This window comes from Thamnophis sirtalis, unplaced genomic scaffold, assembly GCF_051295495.1.
Source record: "Thamnophis sirtalis isolate CommonGarterSnake01/CBP01778 unplaced genomic scaffold, rThaSir2_p1.2 scaffold_2, whole genome shotgun sequence".
In the NCBI taxonomy this organism is placed as follows: domain Eukaryota; kingdom Metazoa; phylum Chordata; class Lepidosauria; order Squamata; family Natricidae; genus Thamnophis; species Thamnophis sirtalis.
Window position 1 is genome coordinate 49,934,097 of NW_028261382.1, and position 25,079 is coordinate 49,959,175.

At 51.5% G+C, this 25,079-nt stretch overlaps 1 protein-coding gene across 1 annotated transcript; it reads right to left on the minus strand.

The window, feature by feature from the left end:
• ZNRF3 (zinc and ring finger 3) lies at positions 1-24,652 on the minus strand. Its single transcript, XM_087705403.1, has 9 exons — positions 24,256-24,652; positions 11,155-11,280; positions 7,233-7,307; positions 6,481-6,612; positions 5,463-5,573; positions 4,894-5,064; positions 4,527-4,629; positions 2,620-4,332; positions 1-2,335 (listed from the first exon to the last, which is right to left on the minus strand). The coding sequence occupies exons 1-9, from the start codon at positions 24,451-24,453 to the stop codon at positions 2,298-2,300; spliced, it is 2,667 nt and encodes an 888-aa protein (XP_087561529.1). The 5' UTR covers positions 24,454-24,652; the 3' UTR covers positions 1-2,297.
• Between the last annotated feature and the right edge of the window lie 427 nt (positions 24,653-25,079).

Consider the following 25,079-nt stretch of genomic DNA (forward strand, 5'->3'; position numbering starts at 1 on the left):
CCAGAAGGGCAGGGAGGTTCTCTGTACTCCTTTGAGTGTCATCTTGGTATCTGTGCAAAGATTTTGGAAGTGGGGGGGGGGAGGCAGCATATCTCCTTCAACAGCAAGGCATGTGTTGTTGTAGAGCTTTAGGTCTGGATAGAATTAACCATATAGACCCCAAAAAAGAACCACAGCTCTTATACCGTGTGCCGGGTATAGGTTAAGAGTTAAAATGTAAGTCAGCCGGAAGGACTAGAAAATGCCAGCATCCATCCTGAATATGCACCAAACTTGGTGAGCGATTCAGAGCCTGCAGCTCAGGACCCCAGCACTGCAAGACTGCCCTCGACATTAAGCAACAAAATGGCAGCGTTGCAGTAATGTGTTTCTTTTCAGAAATGAAAAATGAATGAAGAAATGGGGATTGGAAACATCTGACGGGTTAATTGTTCTTATTCGATCCCCAAAGCCTGAAACAGAAATTGGAGGCTCTGCCTCCCTTGCCCATCACCGCCCTTCCCCAGGCAAAGAGGCAGCTTCTCTTCCAGGGAGATCACCTACGCTGGATCCAGGAAGCCAGCTATAACTTGCAACCGTGTAAAAGCTTCTCCCCCGGGTATCTACGAAGACCAGTCACCGACACTTGGGGAGGTAGGAGCTGATTAAAAACTGTGTGTGGTAGGACCAAAGGTGGGAGAAGGCACTGAAGTAGCAAGTGCTGGCTACTAAACTTGAGTGGGGGAAGGGGGAGGTGCACTGAGACCATCAGGATTGAGAAATACCAGCTGTGCCAGAAAAAGCTGGTTAGTGTCTAGGAATCCTTCCCTCCCCTCCAGTTGCCAACCCAAGCGGAAACTGCACAAGGGAACACCGACTTGGAGCAAATTTTACCGTGTGAGTTAAAATAACTCCATTCTCCAGCCAAGGTGCACTGGAAAACACATTTGAGAACCACAATCCCCAGGACAGCTGTTCCGTGAGACAGCCGTTTTTGATTATGTAACTAGGCAACTGGATGGATCTTAAGAATCTGGCCATTGTGGGCCTAGGAACTCACTTCTGGAGGTGCTGCTCAGAGATATGGCGCCACTTGCTGGAAGATATTTCATGCCCACAACTGTAAATGCTACGTAAATGCAACCACTACAATATTTTATGTAGGACTTGGAGAAAACCTAAAAGCAGGCAGACGATTTAGAAAATACTTTGGAAAACACTTACGATAGAAGTGGAATGCGTAGAAACTGCTGTCACAAAAGTAAATAACCAGAAAGGGAAGCAGAAATAGAAGTAAAACATAGTTTACGTATTGGTGATGAGAAGAAAGATTTCTGAACAGTAAGCAGCCTTAATAAAGGCATGAGCAGAAGCCACAAGGGCTTGTGCCGAAAATGCACAATATGAACATGGTCACAAGCACACACTGTTAGAATGAGAAGGATCGAAGCTCAGAAAGGAATTTCATCATGTCACTCTAGTACAACTAATAATTATGAAATCTTTTCTTTATAAAATCCCCTTTCTCATAAACTGGGCAGAAACTGAAAAGTTCAGGAAGTACCTTTGCTCATCCTGACTCATTAACAAATTAAACCCGAGGGGAATCTAGGCACCTTCCTTTTTTTAAACAAAAAAAGCCCTCCACCCAACTCTCCAGCCAGGCACACGGAGGAACAGGAACAGCATCCCAGATGCCAAACACGGCAACGGTCGTGGTCTCAGCCGCACGGAGGGCAGGAGGGCGTAGGGAACCATGTGGCTGTGGCTGCAGCAGCCAGAAGGACTGTTTCCATAGGAAACTATTAACAAGGGGAAGGAAGTGGAAACGTGCTTGTACCCCAGGGGCGATTGGGAGGGACCTCGACTGAAGGTCTCGACCCAGGGCAGGTTGGCAAGCAGACTGGGGGGGCAGGGGGCAGGATAGGGCTCGGGCAGAACCCACAGCAACTGCAGCATCAGGACAGGCGGAAGGCACTCTTGCAACTGGCCTCCACTCGGGCCTATTCCCACCCACCGCAGTCAGGCTTAAGGAGTGGTCTGCTTTTGCTCGAAGAGGCAGGTGGCCTCCGCCCCTCGGACTCCGTTTACTTCAAACTGCCGCTTCTTTTCTAAGGCAGGCTGGATCCCCTGGCACTGAAGGACGCCAGGCTGCATAACCGGGCCTCTTGTCCCCAGGCAACATGGTCTGCCAAGGACGCCATGCACGGCAGACGGGGGCACATAGCCCCGGTTTCTCGGGGTCACTCTTGGGTCAACACAAGCGAAAGAAGGCTTTGAAGTCCAGCAGAAACACAGCTGCCTCAAGGCTCTTCCGATTAGTTCCCAGCCCGATACCGCCCTGGGGAACAGCAGCCTGAAAAAATGAAACTGTTCCTGAATCTTGTCCAAGCTCCCCATCCTAGCCCCTCCGGGTCAGATCTTGTGCCGGTACAACGAGCGGCTGCTCTCCAGGGCCATCCCCACTACAGCCAATACTGTTCTGAGGCTCAAGGGAGCCCAAACCTGGCCAAGACAAGCTTGAATTGGCCCCCTGCAGTACTCAGGAGGCATTTGGCCAGCTTGGCCGAACAAAGGCGCCACCCTTCCCTCCCTGGCTCACCCACCCCGCCTCCAGCCAAGATGGTGCAGCTAACTTACCCAAAGTTTGAGGGCCTTCTCCAGCGGCCATGGCCTCCAAACAACCTTGCGGAGGGCTGGAAAAGAACCCACAGGACTCTTCCAGAGGGAAGCCCGCCATGGGCGGACGTGATCCTTCTTGCCATATCTCTCCTGGCTTGCAAAATGCCTTCACGGGCATCCCCTGAGCCTGACTGGGGGCTGCAGTTCCACACGGCCCCTCCCAAGGGCTGCTGCCCCTATAGCAATCTACCGGCAGGGCCTGCTCGGAGTCCCGGACTTCAGGAATGATGGCAACGCACTGGCCCGCCTCACGCAGGCCCGGAAAGCAACCTTGCAAGGGGTCCTCCGCGCACACGTACCGCACATTCACCGCAGTGTCTTCCGTGTAACGGCCTGGCCAGATGGGTCCACTGCTGGCCACCCGCTGCTCTTCGTAGAAGCAACAGGGCAATGCTTCATGAGGGACCCCCTGTGTCCTAACGCTGACCACGCCCTGACCTCTCCTCGTCTGGGGCTCCCGCGAAGAGCCACCCCCTGTCCAAAGTGGCATGCCCTGAAGCAGCGTGCTGCTGCTGCCACCAGCTGTCCTACTTGGCAATTCCCGTGGAGCGGCATGTACCTCCAAGCAGCAGCCACATGCTCGCTCACAAGGCTCCCTCCCAATCCGACCGGTCTCTCCAGTGGTCTCAGGGGGCACTCGGGGGCCGCCTCGCTCAGAGAGGGTGCAGGCGAGTTCCCTCTGCTCCAGCGAAGAGCGGCTGCTGCTGCTGCTGCTGCTGCAATTCATTTCAAGGCTGCAGTCAGACAGCTGGTCCCCTGCTGCGGCGGCTGGCCCCGGTTGGCTCTTGCCTGCCACCGGGTGTAGTGCAGAGGAACCTTCCGGGTGCATCACCTCCCCACGGAGCACTCTCCTTTTTTCCCCACCCCGGCAGGGGCTTTTGCTGCGGTAGATGTAGGGGTCATAGTCACTGCTGAGGGAGCTGCGGAAGGTGGAGCAGCTCCCGTAGATGCCCTGGTTGCTGACCTCTGCACAGTCCACCACGGAGTCACTGGAGGAGCAGTGGCAACGGGCAGAGCGGCCACTGCTGCTGCTGTCGCTGCCGGGGCCATCGGCCAGGTAGCCGCTGCAGGCTGAGCGGTGGCCATGGTAGCAGCTGAAGCCCGAAGCGCTGCCGCTCTCTGGCTGGGCGGAAGGGGCGATGTGGACCGCAGGGGGGAAGAGCCTGTGGCTGCCAAGAGGCTGGAAGGCACGGGAGGGGCCCTTGGCCGCCACGTGGAGGGGGAACTGACCGCTCTGGGGTAGCTCAGGGTAGCTAAGGCCTTGGAAATAGTAGTGCTGAAACATCGCCTCGTACTGGGAGAAGCAAGCCGGTTTGGAGAAAGGGTCCCCGCTGAACTTTGGCCTCTGGAAAGGGTGAGGCATTGGGCAGGACTGGCGCTCGACTGTGCCAGGGTGGGGTTCCAGGTGCAGAATGGGCGGGTAGCTCCGGAAGAAGGCTGGGGCCTCTCCATGCCGATCGACCGTCAAGACAGTGATGGGATTCCCGTGGGGGTCCATGCTGGTGCGGGTGGGGTAGGCAGTGACGTGACCCCCCCTGTGTGCTCGGCCAGGGAAGTGGACAGGCAGAATCACACGCTGCTGCTGCTGCTGCTGCTGCTGCTGCTGCTGCCGGCTGTGTAACTGGTTGGCCATCTCCTCACACACCAGGCTGGAGTTTCCCTTCTTTTGCTCTGCATGTGAAAGAGGAGGGGTGGGTGGGTGTTCAACCAAACTTGGAGAGAGTCGACTCCAGTTCCCGAGAGGTGAACACTGCCTGCCAGCCAGAAGCCCATCTATCCCTGGCAGGCGGATGAGCCTTTGGCAGATCTGAACTCTGGAGCCCTTTCCTTCCAGAACACGGCCGAGGGAAGCTCCGGCAACTCACCAATGATGTTGTGACGGCAGTGGGGACAGGTGTGATGCTGCAGAAGCCAAGGATCCACACACTTCCTGTGGAACCGGTGGGTGCAGGGAATCACACGCAGCTCCTGCAGAAACAACATCACAGCTGAAAGGCTCCTGCCTGCTCTCCTCACACAGCCTTGCCAGGAAACTCCCGCCCAGAACACGCCCTGCTTCGCTTGCCCAGGTGAGAGGACGGTGGCCAAAGGATAGGGAACAGGCGAGGCCTCTCCTCATACCCAGGCGGCTCTGCGTGAGGTGACCCGGGACACGAGCCACCCTACCGGACTGATCTTGCCCAAGCCATCCAGAAATACGGAAAAACCGACCAGCCTCCTCTAGTGCCTCACCTCCCCATCCATGTACTTCTCCAGGCAAATGGCGCAGTCCGAGGTGGAGCCGCTGCTGAGCGTGTCCAGGGCACCGCAGCTGCCTTCGCAGGACCCCTTCAACTTGGACGATGTGAACTTCCGAGTCTCCATCTTTTCCAGCGCCTGCACAGCCAGCCTATTCATGGAGCTCTGCAACAGGAGACATCCAGGTGAGGCTGCCGATGGCCAGCGGCAGCAGTTCTTAGCCTCACGATCAGAGGGCAGCCAGGAGCAGCCCGACTCAGGCGGCCAACTCCCGGTCACCTTCCATCAAGAAAGGGGAAGGAGGCTATTCCTGGCTGGAATCAGCTAGGGAAGCAACAGCCCTGCACACGTTTCAGGCTTCAACCTGCGTAACTCATTACATTTTCCAGGTTGCCTGGAGCTAATGGTCCTGCCCCAAATATTCAAGGCCGTCCTGCAGGACAGTTCCTTAGGAGAGCGTCTAACGCTGCCCCAAAACCTCCAGCTGAGATTTCAGGCGGTACCGAAGGGAGAAACAGAGGCGGAGGAAACGGCCGGGGGGGAGGGGTCTGTCTGGCTCTTACCTGGCTGCGACGCTGCTTCAATTTGATCTTGATGAGAAGAACCAGGCAAACCAGAGAGACCACCACAAAAAAGGCAAGGAAAATCCCCATGTCAAAGTATTCGGTGGGTTGCTTTGGAACCGAGGGTGGAGGAAGCAGCAGATAAAAAAGTCAGATTAGATTTCCTGCCTCAGATTTCTGAATTGGTTACCTGCAACTAGACCTAGAAGTATCTCGTGCCCAGAGATTGCTCAGCTAATAATCTCTCACAGCAAAGCTGGGTTCCCCAGATGTCTACACTTCCCACGACAAGTACAAAAACGCTATGGGTCAATGAGCCCTGGCAGAAGCTGAACCCATAGGACTGCAGCCCTAGACCAGAGCAGAAATGATGCCAGGCAACCCATCTAATGCCAGGCCAAATAGATGTGCTTTCCGAAATCTCACTTCTAACTGGCCAAGTTCCTCCTCTGGTCATATTTGAAAACACACCTCCGTCCGTAGTTAGTTCTCCACTTTAGCTGCTCTTTTCTCCATCAAAGACAGAGCAGGTGCTTTGGTTGACAACCTTTTTGAATAGACACCATCCTAAGATTTGGTGAATCCTCTGTTCCTCCACCCGACCTTGTACCTAATGTGCCTATTGAGCCTCAAAATCTGTTAAACCTCCCTTGGCCACTTCTGCCGCCTCCGGAGTGGTCACAGCCCCCTTTGGGAATCAAGAGACGTCCCCACCTAGGTTATCCGAACTCTTCCCTTTGCCACAGTGAGCGACTGCTGATCGCTGCCTGGATGCTCTTTGGATTTTCTTAAAAGCACCTTAATGGCACTCAGGGAGAAAAGACTCTTTGAAGGGAACGATCCACTAGGCCGGAGAGTCCAGGGGGCACCAGAGCCTGTCGGAGGAGCTAAGGGCCATCAAATGACCTATCAGAACCCCTCCCCCTACAAATAGGGGAAGCTATGACCACAACCTGGGTGTGGAAACTTAAATTAAGAGGTAGTCTGGTCACTTAACTGCCCTGCCCTGAGGACTTACTGGTGGTGGACGGTGCTGGATTCTGGCCCGCGCCACTTTCTGTTTGTTAACAATGTTCATCAGCTTGACTGCATCTGCCCCTTTCACATAAACAACTGGTCTTTTCAGTGGGTCCTCCAAGCCCTGATTTAGCTGCAAGAAAGGAGACACCGTGAATGCCTTTGTCCCCTGCTGTCTTTCTGCTGGGCAAGAACGCAAAGGAGACGCGCTCTCTACCCTCACCCCACCCACGCCCACTCCCACCCAATCTGCAGAGCCTTTGGGACTGACGGGCACGACCTTTGGAGATGAGCCAAGTACCACAACTGGTACGAAAAGCAAAGCTGGACTCCTGAGCGGTCAGTGCCATCAGGGTTGATCCAAAGTGGGCCGATTCCAACCGCTCCTTATGGCCCAGCAGCAGGAAATCTCAGGCACATGTGCTGGAACAGACTTGCCTGACCATGCAACCCTGCAGACAGGGGGCTGGCTGGCGGTTGCTCTCCCTGCTTCCAAAGTTCGGGAGGATTGGGGGGGGGGGGACGACAGACCACAGGCTTTCTCTGGGTCAGCAACCATTTATTGGAGCCCTGATTCTACTCTACAGGCCAAAGTAGGCCCTTGTTATTTAGGGTTTTTTACCCAAGTGGGCACCAACAATATGCGAGAATCTTTACTGGACATTTTTCATTATTTCCTGTACCTGCTGAGAGAGAGAGAGAGAGAGAGAGAAAGAAAGAGAGAGACTGAGAGAGAGCTCACCAACTGCGTACCTGATCAATGGCATCTGGGTTTTCGGACACATCAAAAATGACAGCTGTGGCTCCTCTTTGAACTGCCCGCTTGGCCTACAAAGAAGAGAGAGAGAGGGCCTAAGATCAGCTCCGTGTCTCCGTTTCTTCTCTCCTCCCTTCCCTCCCTCCCAACATAAAGGCTAGGAGGGGAGAAGAAAAGGATTCAGTGGGAAAGGGGGGGGGGGTTGCATCAGAAGTAATGAATTGCCCCCAAAGCATACTCTCTTTCACAACTCCCTCCGCATCAGCACACACTCCCTGGAAACATTCTCCGACTGTTACCGCTTATGGTCACCAGAGGGCAACCTTGAGCCAAGGGAGCCTTCCTTGCTTTTTTCCCTTCTGGTAGTTTGGGGGGGGGGGTGTGGCAACTCAACTCAGAGCCCCCCCCCCCCCAGGAAAAGAAGAGCTGTCTTACCCTGAGCAGGAGAGTTCACGAGCAAGGCCAAACATTGCAGACAATGACAGCCAGCACATCACTTGGAGACTAAAAGGCCTCCCATCCCACCTGGATCCTGAGCCAGATTCTAGCCTCCCCATTTCCAGCTTTGATCTGCAGAGTGGGTGCCATTCAATGCTGCAGGCCATCGGCCGCCACCCCCACCCCCCACCCCGTGGCCCCTCTGAAGCCCACCCAGCATTTTGTCTGTGGCTGAAGAGGCCCAGCCTCTCGGCACTCCGCTTGCTTCAAAGGGTGCTGAGCCACTGGGTGTCTTAGTTGCCGATGGTGGGAGGGGGGAATTCCCAGACCCTCTCCCTGGCGAGCCCTGTCCGATTCCGACTGCTTCTGGGCTCCCTCTGTCCCTGCCCGCTAAGGGGGCAGTGAATGGACTTTCTTAGCGCCTGCTTCAAAAAGTGACACCCACAGTCTCACTGGGGTGGGGCTCCGCTCCAGCATTCCCCGGCACTCCAGTCTCCGGAGCTTAGTTGCAGCTTGGCCTGACCTTCCAGGTTTCCCTGGCAGGAGATGAAAGCAGCCAAGCCACAAACATACCAGAGCAGGAGGCAGCCTCCCGGCTTCTCCTTCCCCTCTTGCCCACCAACCCTCCCCTCCCCTGCCTGCCCGCCCCCGGAGTGGGAGACCTGCCTGCCCCCCAAGAGGGAAAGAAGGCCCTCCTCCCCAAACAATTTGAGCCACTAAGCAGAATAACAGAATCAGAGAGTTGGAAGGGAACTTGGAGCTCCTATGCCGTTCCAGAAAAATGGCTGTCCAATGTCTTCTGAATCCTCTCCTTCTCTGCCTCTGCACCAGGGTCTCCCACAACCGCGGAGGGGGAAAGGGTGTGGGGCAAGCAAGGGGGCAGCAGGCAAGGCGACTCCAACAGCTGAAGAGCCAAGGTGGGCGGCTCATTCTAAACCCAAAGTCTTCCGAAGCTGGTCTGGCTCAGCCGTCCTCCAGAGAGTCTTCCTGGAAGCCAACCTTGGTGGTACCCTGAGGCATCTGGACCTCCCCCTCCCTCCACCCCCCTCCCCCAGTTCCTTGGCTAGATCAAGAGTATCTTGGGGCGGGCGGGGGGGCTTTACATCAAGAGAGAAGGGGAACCCCGCAAGGAGAAAGACTGGTTTGCAGTTGGGACTTAAATGACAGAATCAGAGCTGTAAGTGGAACACCAGGAGGGATGCTGGGGGGGGACGACTGCCCCCCCCCCCCCGGTGGCAGATACCAAAGAGGACGTCCTCGCAGGAAGCAGTTCCTGTGCTTGAGCCCCTGTCACTCAGAGGTGCGTCTCCTCTCCTCCAAGTCTCTGGGGAAAATCACTTTTTCCTTTCTTCCAAGCCAAACACACCTGGGCTGGAATTCTGTTCATTACTCTGTCTGATTAAATGTATTTTCTTTCACTCCTGATCCATCGAAATCATGTGAGGTGGAAGAGCTTCTGCTTTGGGAATGGAGTGAGTTGTAGGAGGGTCTTTTCTGAAGTGGCCAGCCAAAGGGCGCCCTCTTCCCTGGTCAGCACAGCATGGGGCCTCTGGCCCATTCCTCAACTAATGCCCAACAGGAGCCTTCTTAAAGAGACAGCCGCAGAGTAGAGCAGGGGCACCGATCCGGCTGTTAAGCAGCGGCTTTCTTGAAGTTCCCAGGACAGGTCGAGGCAACCCAGATTCGAGGTTAGCATGCTGATTCACTGTGAAGAGGTCTTATTACAAAGCACAACTGGAGCCCTCTTTCCGCACAAGCACAGGCAGGGCTGCAGCACAGAGGCCTCGGGGTAAGGATTAAAGGAGAACAAAAACAGAAAGCCTTCGCCTCTAATTAGGGGTCTTCCTTTGCCAAAGAGCCATTCCGCAGCAGGACAACTTAGATTCCAGCCGTTGATGGAGAACGACTCCCAGCAGGGCAGCCCCTTCCTCGGAGCCAACAGGGTCCGGCCTGCAGACAGAGTGGCAGCTCGGGCAAAGGCTGCCTCGGAGGACCAGGCCCTCGTTCAACACTGGCAAGGAGAAGCCCCACATCTCCTTACAGCCCTGTTTACAGACCATGCAGCCTTAAAGCTCGCCTCTTCTTCCTGGGGAGGCTCCGCATACAAAGAGGGCAGCGCATCCCTTCCCAAATGACAATGCCAGCAAAGACCCACCTGGCAAATGCCCTCCTGCCATTCCTAGGCAGCCTCACTGGCATCTCCCGACAGGACAGAGCAGCAAGGAAGAACCAATTTCCTTTGGGCCAAACTTCTCCCCTCCCTTTCCTGAGGAGTCACCTTATCATCCTCTGCCTCCAATCAGACCTTCTGGGGAGCCCCCCCCCCCCAGCCCTGCTATCTTTGTCCCCACTCTACCTAAAGCCCCAGCTGTAGGACGATGTGCACAGGTTCTCTTCCCCCACTCCCAAATTCTCCCCTGTCAAACCACTGCCTGGGGTGCTTTCCAGATGTTTTTGAATTAACCTGCCTGGCTCCTGATCCAGTGGCAGCAACAAAGGAGCTGCAATAAGACAATGGGAGTCGTGCACGTCATCGTGTGCACATGTTGGACAATGAAACAAGTTTAGCAATATCTGAGAAAGCCTCACAGGAAAGGAAGGCTCCGACTCTGGCCTCCCCTCTGAAACACCGATTCAAACAGAAATGTTACTCTGCCCCCGACAGCATAAGCAGATTTGTATTTAAACAATGAACTAGACTTTGGAGAGGCCTGGGGACTCTCTCCTCCTCAGCTGCTAATTTGCAAGAATTAAATTTAAATTTCAGTTTTAAGATTCGGCAAGGAGTGAATTGCTTCTGGAAAAGATGGATGAAATTGCAGAAATATTGAACGTATGCCGCCTTGCCTTGATCGCACCCACCCACCCACCCATCAATTTCCTGTCATTGACATGCAGTCCGGGTCATCCTCAGGCAAGCAATGTGGCACCATCAGAAAGAAGACATCCGTTCTCTCCCATTTGCTGTTATGTCTCACAAGCCTCTCGTAGTAAAGCTGCATAATTTAGGCCTAATTTGCACAGCTGCATCTCGCCACCACTATGGCAAGAATACATGTTAGCCAATGGCTAGCCTCCCAACAGACAAGACACTTTCCCAACGATCTACTGAACTAATTACTTTGCGTTCCTCTGGTAAGGAGGAGGTTATTTTTGTGTCATGCTGCACATCTTTGCTAAATAAACCACAATGGTTGCTTATTACTGCAACAAGAGTAGCTCGCTGGCTTTGGGGAAATATATATTCTGCTCTTTTCCTATGAATCCGTATTCTAGGACAGCCAAACAGTGGCAAATTTGCAAGGTTCTATAAGGCTGAAACTTGGCGCGTTGTGACTGGTGCAGAACTGAGTCCCCAGAGAAGCTGCGGGGTCAAAAGAGTAGAAAGCTCCTCTGGAGCAAGTTGCAAACCACCAGGCCAGCTTCCCCCCCCCCCCCAGGCAGGACTCTACTTCAGGGGATGTGCCGTGGCCTCCTTACCTTGCCCAGAACAGTGAGGCAGGGTTTGGGTTCCAGGTCAGGCTGCTCCAACTTCACCACTCCTACCCAGCCGTATTCATATAAGTCTTCTTCATCATTGCTGTTGCAGAGTCCCAATGGATGCATCTAAGAAAGGAGGAGAGAGCTTCTGTGAAAATGCACCTCAAAATCCCACTGGTGGTTCTTTTCCTTCGTGGCCTCACTGTTTTCCTGCCCCACCTGAAGAACTTATGCAAGATGTCTCTTTCCTTACTGAACTCTTCATCGGAAGGCCCCAACGGCCCTGATAGGAAGCCAACGGGAATTATCCGTGCTTCCACTCAGGAAAGACTTCGTTGCAAAGACTCTTTTTTAAAAAAGGTTTTTGTTTTTTTTCAAAACAAACACAACACATAAAATCTTCCTTTTTTACATACTGTAGAAAGTGTAACAGTCGGTTACAAAAGACTTTTGTGCATCTCTTCCACAGTCATCAAGCATAATTCATATTAACTCAAGTATTTTAACTCAGATGTTTATACATGTTACCGTCATCATACCTCCATTTTCATTTGACTATAGTTGTTTAAACGTCCTTCATCATAAAATATACCAAGATTTAATATATAACCACATACTGGCATTTCATTTACTATTTCTAAAATCCTCCAATGACACTAAATCCTTATGTCCTATTCTAGCTAAACATCCATAATATTTAATAACAAAGTTTTCTATCCTTCTTTCCAAATCACTGTTTACAATTTACATCTCATTTCCTTATGTTGTACCCATTCATATACATATACATATATACATATACATATATATATATATACACATTATCATTATCCCTCCTTGACTATATCCTGCATCATATCATTTTCCCCCCTAGTAATCAAGACTTAACTAAAACTAACTTAATTCTTTATTATTATTATACAATTGTATCACAGCGGCCAGTTGTTTCGCCTGATTTGGCATTGGTTACTAGTCGGGCCCCACCCAGGGGCCTAGGACGTCGTAACGTATTTTCGTAATATGCGTGCAGATCCAAGCAGTGCGGCTTTTTGCATTTGACTGATGGTGATTTTGTCAATTTTTAACTGTTTTAAATGTAATTCCAGTGCTTTTGGAATAGCACCCAGTGTGCCAATTACCACTGGAATTACCACTGCTGGTTTGTGCCATAGTCGTTGAATTTCGATTTTTTATTATTATTATTATTATTATTATTATTATTATTATTATTATTATTATTATTATTATTATTATTAACCTTTATATATAATCCAAAAGGGTTTCTAATCTTCCTTTCATGGATACCATTCAATATTTATATCCAGTTATTACTTATCATAACACTACAGATTGCATACATTATTATCATTATCAATTATTTATTTAACTATATCTATTATCACAAAATTTCACTAAGTTTAGCTAGTTTTAAATTATACTCTTCCATCTATCAACCTGTATCTTTCCAGTAACAAAACAGTGTCATATCTTCTGCCATTTGTGGTCTCAGTCCTCTAATCATCTCCTTAATCAACTTTGTATGGACTCCTCTTAGCAACTCCTTGCTTATAAGATCTCTCATGTAATTTCGATGCCCTTCTTCTGTTTCCTTAATCAGCTTATCTTTGATTATCGGTGTGTTATCAAAACTATTGCTAATAAGATTGCTCACTTTAAAACCATAAAATCTTTTACTTTTTCCTCTTCTGTATCTTCCCATCTGGGGTAGGTTTTCCCTCCATTTAATTCCTCTTTCAGTATTCCACTCTTTCCGTTTTTAGAAACAAACCAATCACCATAAATATCAGCAATTTTAATTTCTTTATATTTCTTTTTTCTCTTTGATTTTTTGGATTTTAACCGCCACTTTTTCCATTTGATGAACATCTTCAACATCTCCGTCATATTTTACTGTTAGATGCACTAAGTAATCCAACTTCTTCTCTATCCTCTCACTTGTATTTGATAATTTCTATATTTCTGAGAGTATCTTTTGCAGATTTAAAACTTCTTTCTGGTGTTGAAATTGTGCCATGTTTTCAAGCTGACAAACACTGCTGCTCTAACTTAGAAGGTTTTAACAAAATTAAGCATCACAATAACATTTCACCTTTCTCTGGTTAAAAATCTATTTCAAAGGAACATCTGTGTGCTTTTCTTCTTCTTTTTATCACTCTCTATAAACAAGCTGTGAGTCCTTGAAGTGCCAGGATAATCAGTGAAAAAAGTATTTCGTTTCCAATACACAAACCTCTAGCCTCCGAGTAGCAGTGTTACAATATTACAATGTTACCATTTGTTTCTTTTTGTATCTTTTTGTATTTCAAGTTTTAAAAAAAGTTTTGATTCTTAAATGAGTTAGAAAAACACCCACAGTAATGAAAGAGAGTTTTAGTCCATATATTACAGAGAATAGTCAAAGAAAAAAAATAGAAGGAAACCTTAATCCGTTCATTTTAAAAGGCTTGCATCTGTAAAAATAGCATTTAAAAAATAAGATAACCCACTGTTCAAAACCAGTCCAAATTTAATTCCGCTGCTTATTTCTTCTGTTCTCCAATTTAAATTAATTTTAAGGTTTTTTTATAGACAGTCACTTTTAAAGGTAAAAATTCCTCACCAGCTGAAAACACTTTCTTGTTCCATATTCTTCTGTTTTGAAGCCGCACCGACTTCATCAGCCATTTGGCTGGATTTTTTGTCACCGGCTTGAAGAGCTTCTCTTGGATCAATCAGAGACTTTGAGATGTCCCTGTGAACAGCAAGACGAATTCTTCCTGTTCAAAGTCTCTGCGGGACGGTTTAGGTCCGTTTGGACCACCAGAGACAAAAATATCGACTGCGATCTCACAGCATTGAGATCGCACGTCGTGTCATTGTGACTTCGGCTCCTCCCATCCGCAAAGACTCTTTTTTGAAGCCCCTGCACAAAGCAGCTTTGAAGGAAAATATAATACAATGATTAATCACTGCTTGCCTCACAGAGCTGCGGACGTCCCATCGCTGGAGGTTTTCAAGGAAAGGTTTGTCCGAGATGCCATAAAGTCTCCTCCTATCTTGGCCAGAGGGTTGGGCTAGAAGGACTCCAAGGTCCCTTCCAGCCCTAGGGAGTCCACGGCAATTTCCCCCTCATAAAATCTAGGCACAGGCAGAACCTAAACATTTTACATTTCTTGAACGATATGACTTTGGGCATTCGGAGAAGGTGCATCCCAAACCATGTGCCTTGAGACAAAGTTGCAGGCAGAAGAGCTGTGCTTGGAAGTTGGGGTCAGAACAGAGGTGGTATTCAGCAGGTTCTGACCAGTTCTGGAGAACCGGTGGTGGAACTTTTGAGTAGTTTGGAGAACTGGCAAATACCACCTCTGACTGGCCCCGCCCACATCTATTCTCTGCCTCTCAAGTCCCAGCTGATCAGGAGGAATTGGGGATTTTGCAGGATCCTTCCCCTGGAGTGGGGAGGGAATGGGGATGTTGCAGGAACCTTCCCCTGCCACGCCCACCAAGCCGCGCCCAGAGGACCGGTAGTAAAAATTTTGAATGGCATCACTGGGTCAGAGGCTGCCTGCCTTCTCCTCTGACGCTGGTCTATTTGGGCCCTCGCCACAGGAATTTCCGAGTGGGTAAGACCGGCTGCGGCCACCAGGGATTCCAAGCTTTGCTTTGTTTTGAATCCAATTAATTCTCAATCGACTTTTTACATAAATGAACATGATCATCCTAGATTGTTTCTGCTTATACAACCTTATTGCCATATAGGATGGCCCCAATTCTTTTCCTCCCTTCCTTCTTGTGATCTTGCTTTGCTATCTCAAGCAGCCCTGATGGCGGTGGCTGTTTGTCCAGAGGGTTCTATTTGTGTGCAGCCAACGAACATTCAATTTCCCTTGACCCTTTGGATCAGATGATCCTCCCTTCCAGGCTGTTTCCTCTGCAGCGCTAGAGGAACTTTCGTTCTCTAGTTGCCCTTCCCTTCTCCTTCTCCTTCCTTTTTGAGGTGGTTCTTGAGAACCCCAATTTTTCACCTTCAAGCAGCAGTTTGAAATCATCAGAGCCACCCAGCTGAAGTAGACCAAAGGCCTTGGTTGCTAACTTTATTCTTTCCCATATGGCATTCAGGTTTTAAATGCAGCCACCAATCCCCAATTGCAATGATTCTTTTAGCCCATTTAACTGGCTGGTTGCTTTGCATAAAAAGTGAGATAATGGAAGATTTTAATCTCTAGATCAGCAATTCTCCATCATTTTGAAGACTGTGGGGACCCCTAAGAGCTTTGGTTTATGTCACCTAGAACTATCAATATTTAATGCTTTAGAAATTAAACTGAAACATTTTAAAGTATCTATTTATTTGACTTTGCAGACCCCTTGAAAAAGCCTCAGGGACTTCTGGGGGTCCCCATATGACACCCTGCTCTGGGCAGTGACTTCTAACCCTTCCGAAATTGAAACCCTGAAATAACTACATTTGAGTTCCAAAAACTATCAATACTCAACGGTTCAAATTAATATATTTTCCATATCTTTTTTTTCAGTCAGCCACTAAAGCTAAGCTGGGGGATAATTTGAAGGAAAGTGGGAAAATGCAGAATTGAACTGGCTTGAAAGCCGTTCTCATCCCTGTCCTCAGCATTAAACAAGGGGGATCGAATCAGCCAAGGCCACCGGTCACTTTGGATTTGAGCTTTGGATCTGGGATAGGCAGACAATCCCTTCCTTTACAGATTTATCACAGACCCTCACACACCCCTCCCCCATCTCACCAGCCCTACCCACTGGGGTTGTCCTCTTCCTACGCCTCTCCCACCAAAAACAGAACCAAAATATTAGACAAGATGCTTCTAGTTCACACCATACAATCACAGTCGTTTTGTCTGCCCATCAGGAAACAGTCATGCAGAATGCTGCTCGAAGTCCAAGCCCTCAGAAAGCACATTCGGTTAGAAAAAGGAGTGATTTACTCTGAAAAGGGCACGCTGTACAATTAATCCACAGGCCACCCTGGATTATACAGATCAAAGGGTGTAACTGAATTGAAGATCACAAGGTTCCTAAAGGCTTAAAGTACCTTCAGAAAGGATGCACAACTCAGCCAAAATCTAGGTCCAGACTACCTTGTCCTTTGGGCGGTGATACCCCCAGGCAAATATGCCAAATATAGGGGGGAGGGGTGGCTTGCTCTCCTATTTGATAAGCAAGTCTTTGCGGATCAGACTGCAAAAGATGGGAAGACCCCCTGAATAGGCATCCTCAGCCACTGTCCACACCCCCACCACACCAGTGGTGGGATTCAATTTTTTTTACTACCCGTTCTGTGGGCGTGGCTTGGTGGGCGTGGCAGGGGAAGGTTCCTGCAAAATCCTCATTCCCTACCAATCAGCTGGGACTCGAGAGGCAGGTAATAGATGGGGGCGGGACCAGCCAAAGGTGATATTTACCAGTTCTCCGAACTACTCAAAATTTCCACTCCCAGTTCTTCAGAACTGGTCAGAACCTGCTGAATACTATCTCTACCCCACACCCTTGTTCCCCAAAGTCCACTGATGGCACAGAAGAAGAGTCAGGGTTTAGGAAGGGAGGAAAGGTTACCTGGGCTTCTCAGGTGTCAACAAAGTTTGTTCTTGAATACCTGTTTGTTTTTTTTTAACAGGTTCTAAAATTTAACTTTAGCACAGGGAACAAATACTTGGGAGATATGGCCTGGTAGATGTTTGCTATTTTTTTCTGTGTATTCTGGCAAAATATGTTCAAACCATTAATAAAGCTGAATTATATGCCACCCTCCTGGTACCATTCCAGAGCATGCACACCTGCTATGACCTGGCCAATGTCCCTTCTCCACAAACACACGGACCATTCTGCAGTTTGCCAGGTGGTGGAAGAGTCCTGTTATGCAGGGAGGGGGGAGCTAGAGGCACCGGACACCACAGCAAGAAGATGCAAGAGACACAAATTTGAACTGAGGATCCAAATCAAAACATTTAAACCTTTCTTTCTGGGGACACCCTGGCTTCACCTTAGAAACCAGGGCTGCAGATGCCCCCGACATAAGTGAGCCAGAAGCAAACTCGGGGCAGAACGCCACCCAGACTGTTCTCTTTCAGGTCCAGCCAGAGTCACAGAAAGAAAAGGCTCCCTCCATGGACCGTCGTCGGTGACTTGGGAGCCTAGCAGGTACTCCCTCCTCCCTGCCCCCTCTAGAGCAAACAAGGATGTCTTTGTCTCTCCCTTTCAAAACCCAGAAACCAGTCTCACAAGCTGCTGTGATTGCATCAGGGAGCGCTCTCTGTATCACTCGGCCTACCTGGCTTTGAAGTGCCTCGGCCACAGGGGCGGCCAGCTTTGATCCTTGCAGGGCAAAGAAGTGGGCGGAGAGCTGATAGCATCTCCTCTGCCGTGGGTACATTGCCTTGGGTGCACCCCAGGAGCAGCAGGAGCAGCACCCATCCATTCCTGCCGGCCGAGTCTGGGCCAAATCAAGCTTGGACAGGAGCTCCCCACCTGCAAGTCAGGATCACGGGCCACACGGTGCTTTGGTCTCAATCTGGTAAGGCTGTCAAAGCCACACGCAACCTGTTTGTGATGGAAACAAAATAGCTACATTTGTTTCCAAGACGGTGCAGCTGAAGCAGGACCTGCACAGCGACCGCTCTGGTGGAGGGGTGCTGGCGTCAAGATTTGTAATCCCAGACTTTCTGAAGCAGCTCCTCTGGACCAGACCCAAAGAACTAAATGGAAATAAGTACTTATACACAAACTGCAGAATTACTGAGACGCCATAGACAAGCTTTTCCAGTAGGACAATTTACCTAGGAGCCTTTGAGCTTTAAGCTTTGCATCGCTGACATGTTTCCGTTCTTCGGAGTTTAAACAAGGAGAATTTGAGCTAAGCACAAGGCTCTCCACACACAGCCCAGCATGTTCCGCACTCGTTCCTCAAATTCTATCTGGCCAGTTCGGGACTTCAAGGACGCCCCCTTCCGATCTCCAGACAGAGGCAGCTACTGAAAAAAACGAGGAAGGCCAGCTGCAAGTGGAGTTACAATGGTGTCTGCCTGGGGAAGGCGGCAGAAATTCCCTCCAGATGCCCAGCTAGAATAGGAAAACCCCTCAGCTACTTAAGGCAGATGAGGGCAGTGAGGCAAGAGGGCCTTTAGCCTCTCCAACGTGGACCCAGATCATGGCAGCCCTTTGCTGGTCTTGCTCTGACTTCCCCACAGTGGCTGAAAGGAGACTGAGCCAGGGCTGAGCCACAGTTTCGCTTTGCTCCCGGCTCCATTCCTCCCTTCCGTCTGCCAAAGGAGCTTCAAACAGAGGCAGAGACTGGCCAGTCTCCCTCCCTGTAGATCATTTCGCAGCAGAGACACTCCGCTTACCCCTCCAGGACCACCCCAGCAAGGGGGAGGGAGCACCCAATGGCAAAGACTTTGCTGTTCCCCCCAATACTTGCTCTTGTTACCTTCTGAATCGAACCAACTTGCCCGTTGTCCTAATGAAACTTTTACTGAAATTCACCCCGAGACGAAGCTTTGATTAAACACCTAAAAAAGAGCTGCAGGACTGCCAAAAGCTTGGCCCTCAAAATCAGTTCTTCTCCAACAAAGAACCACAAGCCAGTGTCACTCACGGAAGCCAAGAACAGTCTAGTGGCCACACTGGGCTCGCTGGGAATTTCTCACTATTGTTCTAAGGAACAGCACTGCCTGGATGTTAAAAGAAGGCGGCAAGTCATGGGGGAGCCGAAGTGCCCCAGCCGAAGAAGAAACGGATGCCTGGATGATGCCAGCATGTGGGGAGGTCGGGTTGGGCCAACAAGCTTGAAAAACACTGACAGGCCAAGCCACCCCTTGCACCACAAGAGACCCTGCAACCTCTCCCAGCGAAGCCCTGGGGTTTAAACCTCATCAAGAACCAGTGCAGAAGCCAGATCTTCCCCAGAGACCCATCAAAAGAAGAGGCAGGCAGGCTGACTCCCAAAGGCGCTCCATGCTGCTCCATCCGCAGGAGCCTTGCCACCTCCCACCAATGGGCTTCCCTGCCAGTTCAGACAGAAGAAGAGAGGGAGCCGGAGGAAGGAAGCTGATGCTTTGGGGCGGCAGCATCTGGTTCAGCCTTGCCAAGGGTGGAGGCAGCCGGGAGTCCAGTTCAGTCCAGATTTTCCCCTTATCCACCTCCGACTACACATCAAAGCAGGAGTATTTTTGTACAGCCCAGCAAGGAGCGCAATGGGCCAGCTGCTTGCAAAGCCCAGGGAGGAGTTAACCCTTTGGACGCAGGCATCTTCCAACCCTGCCAACACTAGCTAGGGAGAAGCAAAAGCGGAAGGCGGCTGGGGAGCCTCCAAAGAGCCACCCTTGGTGTGGCTGAAAAGCCAAGCTGACTGCCCACGCTCTCACCAGGCTCAGACACTTGAGGTGGTGACTAAGGCGAGAGACTCGGTTCCTGCAGAAACCCTCTAAATAGCCAGGCTGCCCCCATTCTGTGGGTCCTGTGCCCAGGTCCTTTGGCTGTGCCTCGTGCTGCCCACCTCACCATCAGATGGGTGGGTGGCGAAGATTCTGGGGCGCCCAGAGCAAGCCAGGAGAGCTCTGTGTGTCAGGCTAATCTTGAAGCTGTGGGGGCCCTTCCAGTCCAAAGCCAAAGTAGGGCCCTTGCGCTGTGGAAAGCCAGAGAGAGCACAAGCAAGAGGCCGGGCAGGATTCCTTGACAAGGGGAGGCCACATCCTCTTTTGCTAGGAGACCGAGTGGCACTGGAGATCCAGAGGAAGCCCAAGGATCATATACTACGGTCTCATCAGGCCCCACATATGCAGCTCTCTCCCCTCTCCTGGCAACACGCCAAGAACCAGGCTGACAGCAGAAGATCGCCCAGGAATCAGCTCATCAGTAAGAAGAAGGTGCCTTCCTGGGTAACAGAAGCGGGCGGTGCAGGGAGCAAAACTAATGGGAAAAGCTTGCACCAGAAGAACCTCTCTCAACAGGCTCTTCCTTGGCTTACGGAAGTAGAGAGCTGAGAGGGCTCATTTCCCACCAACCATCTCTGCACTCAAGACATTCCTTGTCCTGCCTTCGGGGGCCATGGAGAACAGGGACCGTCTCCGTCAGTGTAGCATCCCTTTGGCCTTTTGAAGCGCACTGCATTTTCCCCTCCGTCTTCCAAGGCTAAGCACGGCCAGCTCCTGCAGTCTCCCTTCGCAGGACTGATTCTAATCTCCTACCCTTCTTCTCTGCCTTTCCCTGAACTGGGGGCAGTTTGTCCAATTCTTTTTATAGCATGACATGCAAAACTTAGTCTGATCTAATCAAAGCAGAAATTATTGTTATTGTTAGTAAAATGATTTACTCCCACCTCAATTTAGGGGAAATCTAACTGATTTTAGAGACATTAAAAGTAATAAGCAATATTAGATTGCAAGAATAATAAACAAAATCTATCACTTTTGTATTTTAACTTTTGTATTATGTGTTTCTTTGAATGTTGTACGCCGCCCTGAGTCCTTGGGAGAAGGGCGGCATATAGATCGAATAAACCTAAATCGAAACCGATCAATCAGTATAGGTACAGTTGTTTCCACAGCTAGTATTACTTCCCATTATCTGGAAACTAAACTGAAGGTGGTTGCTGTTAGGGCTACACAATTGTTAAAAAAAACAAATAGTCCCAATCCAGAATATGTCTCTGTCCCCAGCGTACTGGCAAAACCACTTGGCCCCAGAATTTGCAAATCTGTTCACACCATTAGGGAAACAGATTCCACACCCAGGCCCTCAGGGCTCAGTTTAATTAAGAGTTTTGTGCAGCTCATGGACCAGATATTCACCCTTGTGAAAGGGGTAACACCCCCCTCCTCCCCTGCCCGCTACTGAATGGAGTGAAAATGCCTTTTAGCTCTCTCTGGAGGTTCACATCTATCAGATAAGTGGCTGTGGGGTAAGGTTCGGGCATCAAGTATGGGCACTGGGCACAGACTTCCCAGAACCCCTGTGCAAGTTTCTCAGGATGCTTACCACTTCATAAGGAAACCCTTCATTTTAACAAGTCTTAGCCAGCCCTCTCCCCCCCCACCCCAATGTGTGGAACCACAGTGCATCCAGGGGCTTCAAAGATTCAAGGTAAAGAATTTTAGAAATCCCTGCCTTTGGACACAACCCCAGACAAGGGATTGCTCTGGACCTCCAAGCGAAGACACTGTTACAGTAGGTCTGCCTCACCGCTACTGGCACAGCTGGTTCTCTTATATTAGATTGCAATGCCCATCTGTCTCGCTTGCGGAATCAGCACAAGCCCCAATACGAACCCCGTGCCGCTACTGTGACAGAATATATCCCACTCCATGTAGCCACACAAGAATTTGAAGAATCGCTTCTCTTGCACACATCAGCCTTGGAGGCCTCGCCGAGCATCTCTGTCATCAGGGCCAATGGAAATGGTGAACAAGAAGCCAGGAGGAGGGCGAGGCTGGTGGGAGGCAGCACCCTACACCCCACATCTGCAGCACCACTTGCAGGAGGCACCTGGGCACTTTCCCTCTTCCCAGAAGTCAGGCAGAGACTTTTTCATTCTCTCCTGCCCCGCAAAGCTCCCCACTTCAATCCTTGAACTGTACGTTAGCTGATCAAAAATATCGTTCATGTCGGGAATGAAAAAGACACGAGGATATTTGACCCACAGTTAAAAAGTGGGAAGGACTATAGAGTCTAGGCTACACTGGGTTGCTTCTAAGATTTCCTGAGCCACAAATTCTGGCTTATAAACGGCAACAGTTGAGTTCACCCAATGTACTAAGTCAAAGACAAACCAACAACATTTGGGCTTAGCTGAAAGGAACTCATGAGCCCAGCCATGCTTCAATGCTCCTCCTGCATGACAACAAGCTAACAGAAAGCTGAAATTACTTTTTCTCCACATCTGACCTGACATGGCTGTTGGGGGAAAGAGATGGACGACTTCCCAATTCAAGCCAGATTCCCAGAGCAGAAAGGGGCAGGGAAAAGTGCCCCCTCTCCTACCCTACCCCAGAAGGGGTCTCTTCCCTGGCACCTCAATTAGAGCAGCCAGGACTTGTGCTGTTGCTGCCAGCCACCTATTTAAGGGGTCGGCCGTGACCCGTCAAAAGCGCGGACGGCAAAAGCGCGATCGACAAAATCGCGCCTTTGACGCCATCACAGCGCGATGAAAAAGATCGAAAAATTCAAATAAAAATTAATAAAAATTAAATTAAAGCAAGCCGATTCACATAAAGGTAAGGGTTAGGTTTAGGGTTAGGTTAAGGGTTAGGGTTAGCTTTAGAGCGTTAGCGTTAGCGTTAGGTTAAGGGTTAGCGTTAGGTTTTTCGTTACTTTAACGGTTAGGTTTAGGGTTAGGTTTAGGGTTAGGTTAAGAGTTAGGTTTAGGGTTAGGTTTGGGGGGCTTAGGGTAAGGTTTTCGCTTTATTTTTACATTTTTCGAACTTTTTCGTCGCGCTGTGATGACGCCACAGCGCGCTTTTGTCGAGCGCGATTTTGTCCTACGCGCTTTTGTGGTGGAACCGGGTCGGCCACCTCCATCTCCTGGGCTGGCTCAGTAGCAGAGGGGCCTCGTCTGCAGCCCTTTGCCCTCACAGCAGGCCTAGTTAGCCCCAACATTCGCCTTGCGACTGATGCAGCCTCAGGGAAACCCGGGTCAAGCAGCCAGTAACATCAGCTTCAGGGACATGTACAGGCCCTTCCTTAACCAAGCCCAAAGCTCCAGCAGCCCCTAGTGGGAAAAACAAGGGGCCTTCCGAAAAATCCAGGACTAGATTCAGGCAGCCATGTTACTACAACTCAGAGGGGCTGAGTATCTGCATTCAAACACAGCCATGCTGGCACTTGCAGAGAATATAGTTTTGAGAAAGCCTTTTGCCTTGTTTTCATCCTTGCCTCTGCTTCCATTTTCCACAGTGCCCAAAATAAACAGCGTTTCCACAAAGGGTTCAAGATGAAAGAAGGAACTTCAGTTACAGTATAAAGAAGTACAGGCTGGAGTGATCTGAGGCTGCCTATAAATATGCAAGATCAAAGCTGGTCCTGTTAAATTAAAAATGCTGTCACACAGATAGGAACTAGCCTCTAGCACTGCTGGCTTCAACATGTGAGCCTCTGATCTGAGGCAGAGCGAAAGAGAGGGGGGAGGAGAGCTGAGCACCCATAGAAGCTGCGTTCACTATAAGCAAAGGAGGTGGAGGAGGAGGAGGAGGAGGAGAGTGAAATGAAAAGAAGGTTCACCAGTAGCAGGCGAGTTTTAATAAGACGATTACACATTTTTCATGCACATTGTTAGAATTTAACCGGCAGCTCTGCGGGGGACACTTCTGGAGCAGCCCTTGTGAAGCGGCCTCTGGCAGTGACTTCCACCCCAAGCCCTTCCTCTGCAGACCTGAGTTCAACACACGCGCGCACGCAGCCCGCGTTTCCTACTCCCAGGGGGAAAGTTCCATCACACGAGGGCAAATGCTGCCCATCAGCGTTCGGAAGCCTCCGTGCGGACACCATCGCCGCATCAACGCTTCCACTCTGACCCGTCCCACGCGCGTCTGCGGGGCTCGCTTCCCTGGAATGGAGCCCGCAAACACACACGCAACTCCCGCGTCCTTGACCCGAAACCCACGTTCAGCCAGGATGGCTACCCGAGCAGAGCAGAGCAGCAACTACCCGCGGGCTGCCCTCGGCCTTGTGCACTCCCACTGGCCCCATCCTCTTGGTTCCGGACTCCCGAAGGCGATCCGGGGTTCGAAGGGATGGAAGCGGCCTCTTCAGCCCGCCCGCGGTTGAGGAGCAGCAGCCCCTGCGATCCCGTCCACGGAGAGGCGCTGCCTTCCTGGATCGGGCTCCAGATCTCGGGCCAGACCCCCGAGGGCGGCCGAGCGAGCCGAGACCGTCGCTCCCGGGCAGCCCGGGTGATTCTCGGCGGCCCACGAGCCGCCTTCTCCCGAAACGAAAGTCGGCGGAAAGCGCCGGGGAGCTGCCGTTCCTGCCCGGGCGCCACGCGGATCCCGGGCCCGTGCGCTCTGCAGATGCTCAGGGGGCGCCGCCGCTTTCCCACCGTAGCCATTTTGCGCCGCCACCGCCGCCACCGCTCACCTGCACGATCTCGCCCTCGGCGCTGAGCGTGGCCCCGGCGCGGGAGAAGCGGCCCTGCAGCCCCGTGGTGTAGGTGGTGTAGTCGCCGCCGGGGCTGGACTCGAAGAGCACCACCTCCACGAAGGCCGCCTCCCGGCCCAGCGCCGCCACCGCCGCCGCCAGCGCCACCAGCAGCAGCGGCCCCGGCCCCGGCCTCATCGCGCCGCCGGGCCCCCCGCGCCGGCCCCGGGCAGCGGTGGCGAGGGGGGCGCCCGGCCGGGGTCGCGCATCGCGTCGCGGTCGCCGCCGGGCCTCTCTGCGGCTTCTCCTTCTGCCCGGCCTCCGCCTCGGCCTAGCGTCGTCTCCCGGCGGCGGGGCGGCGGGCTGGCGGCAGCTCCCTCCTCCTCCTTCTCCTCCTCCTCCCGGCCCAGCCGCCGCGTCCCTTTCATCCGCTCCACGTGACGGGGCTGCGGCTGTCCCCGCCTCCGGCCGGGCCCGGCCCGCCTCGCCGCCGCCTCCTGGCCGGGCAGCGCGGGACCCGACGGATGGCTTCGTCTGGGCGGGGCTGGGGGAGCCGAAGCTTCGGCAGGCCCGAAAAGGGTGGACGTGGGGGTTTGCGCCTCCGGGCAGGGTCCTCCAGAGTGAGGGAACCCGGCGGTGGAAGCCCACCTGGCAGCCGGTGGCCGGCTAGAAAGCCGGGTAGGAAGGCGGCTTTCGGGTCCCCGCCTCCTCCTGCCCAGGAGCTGTGGTCCCCAACCCCCGTTGGAGGAAGGACTCCCGTTCTTCTTCCACAACACGAGAGGAAGAGGAGCTTGCTCGCCGCAGGGTGCGGCCCGCGGACATTC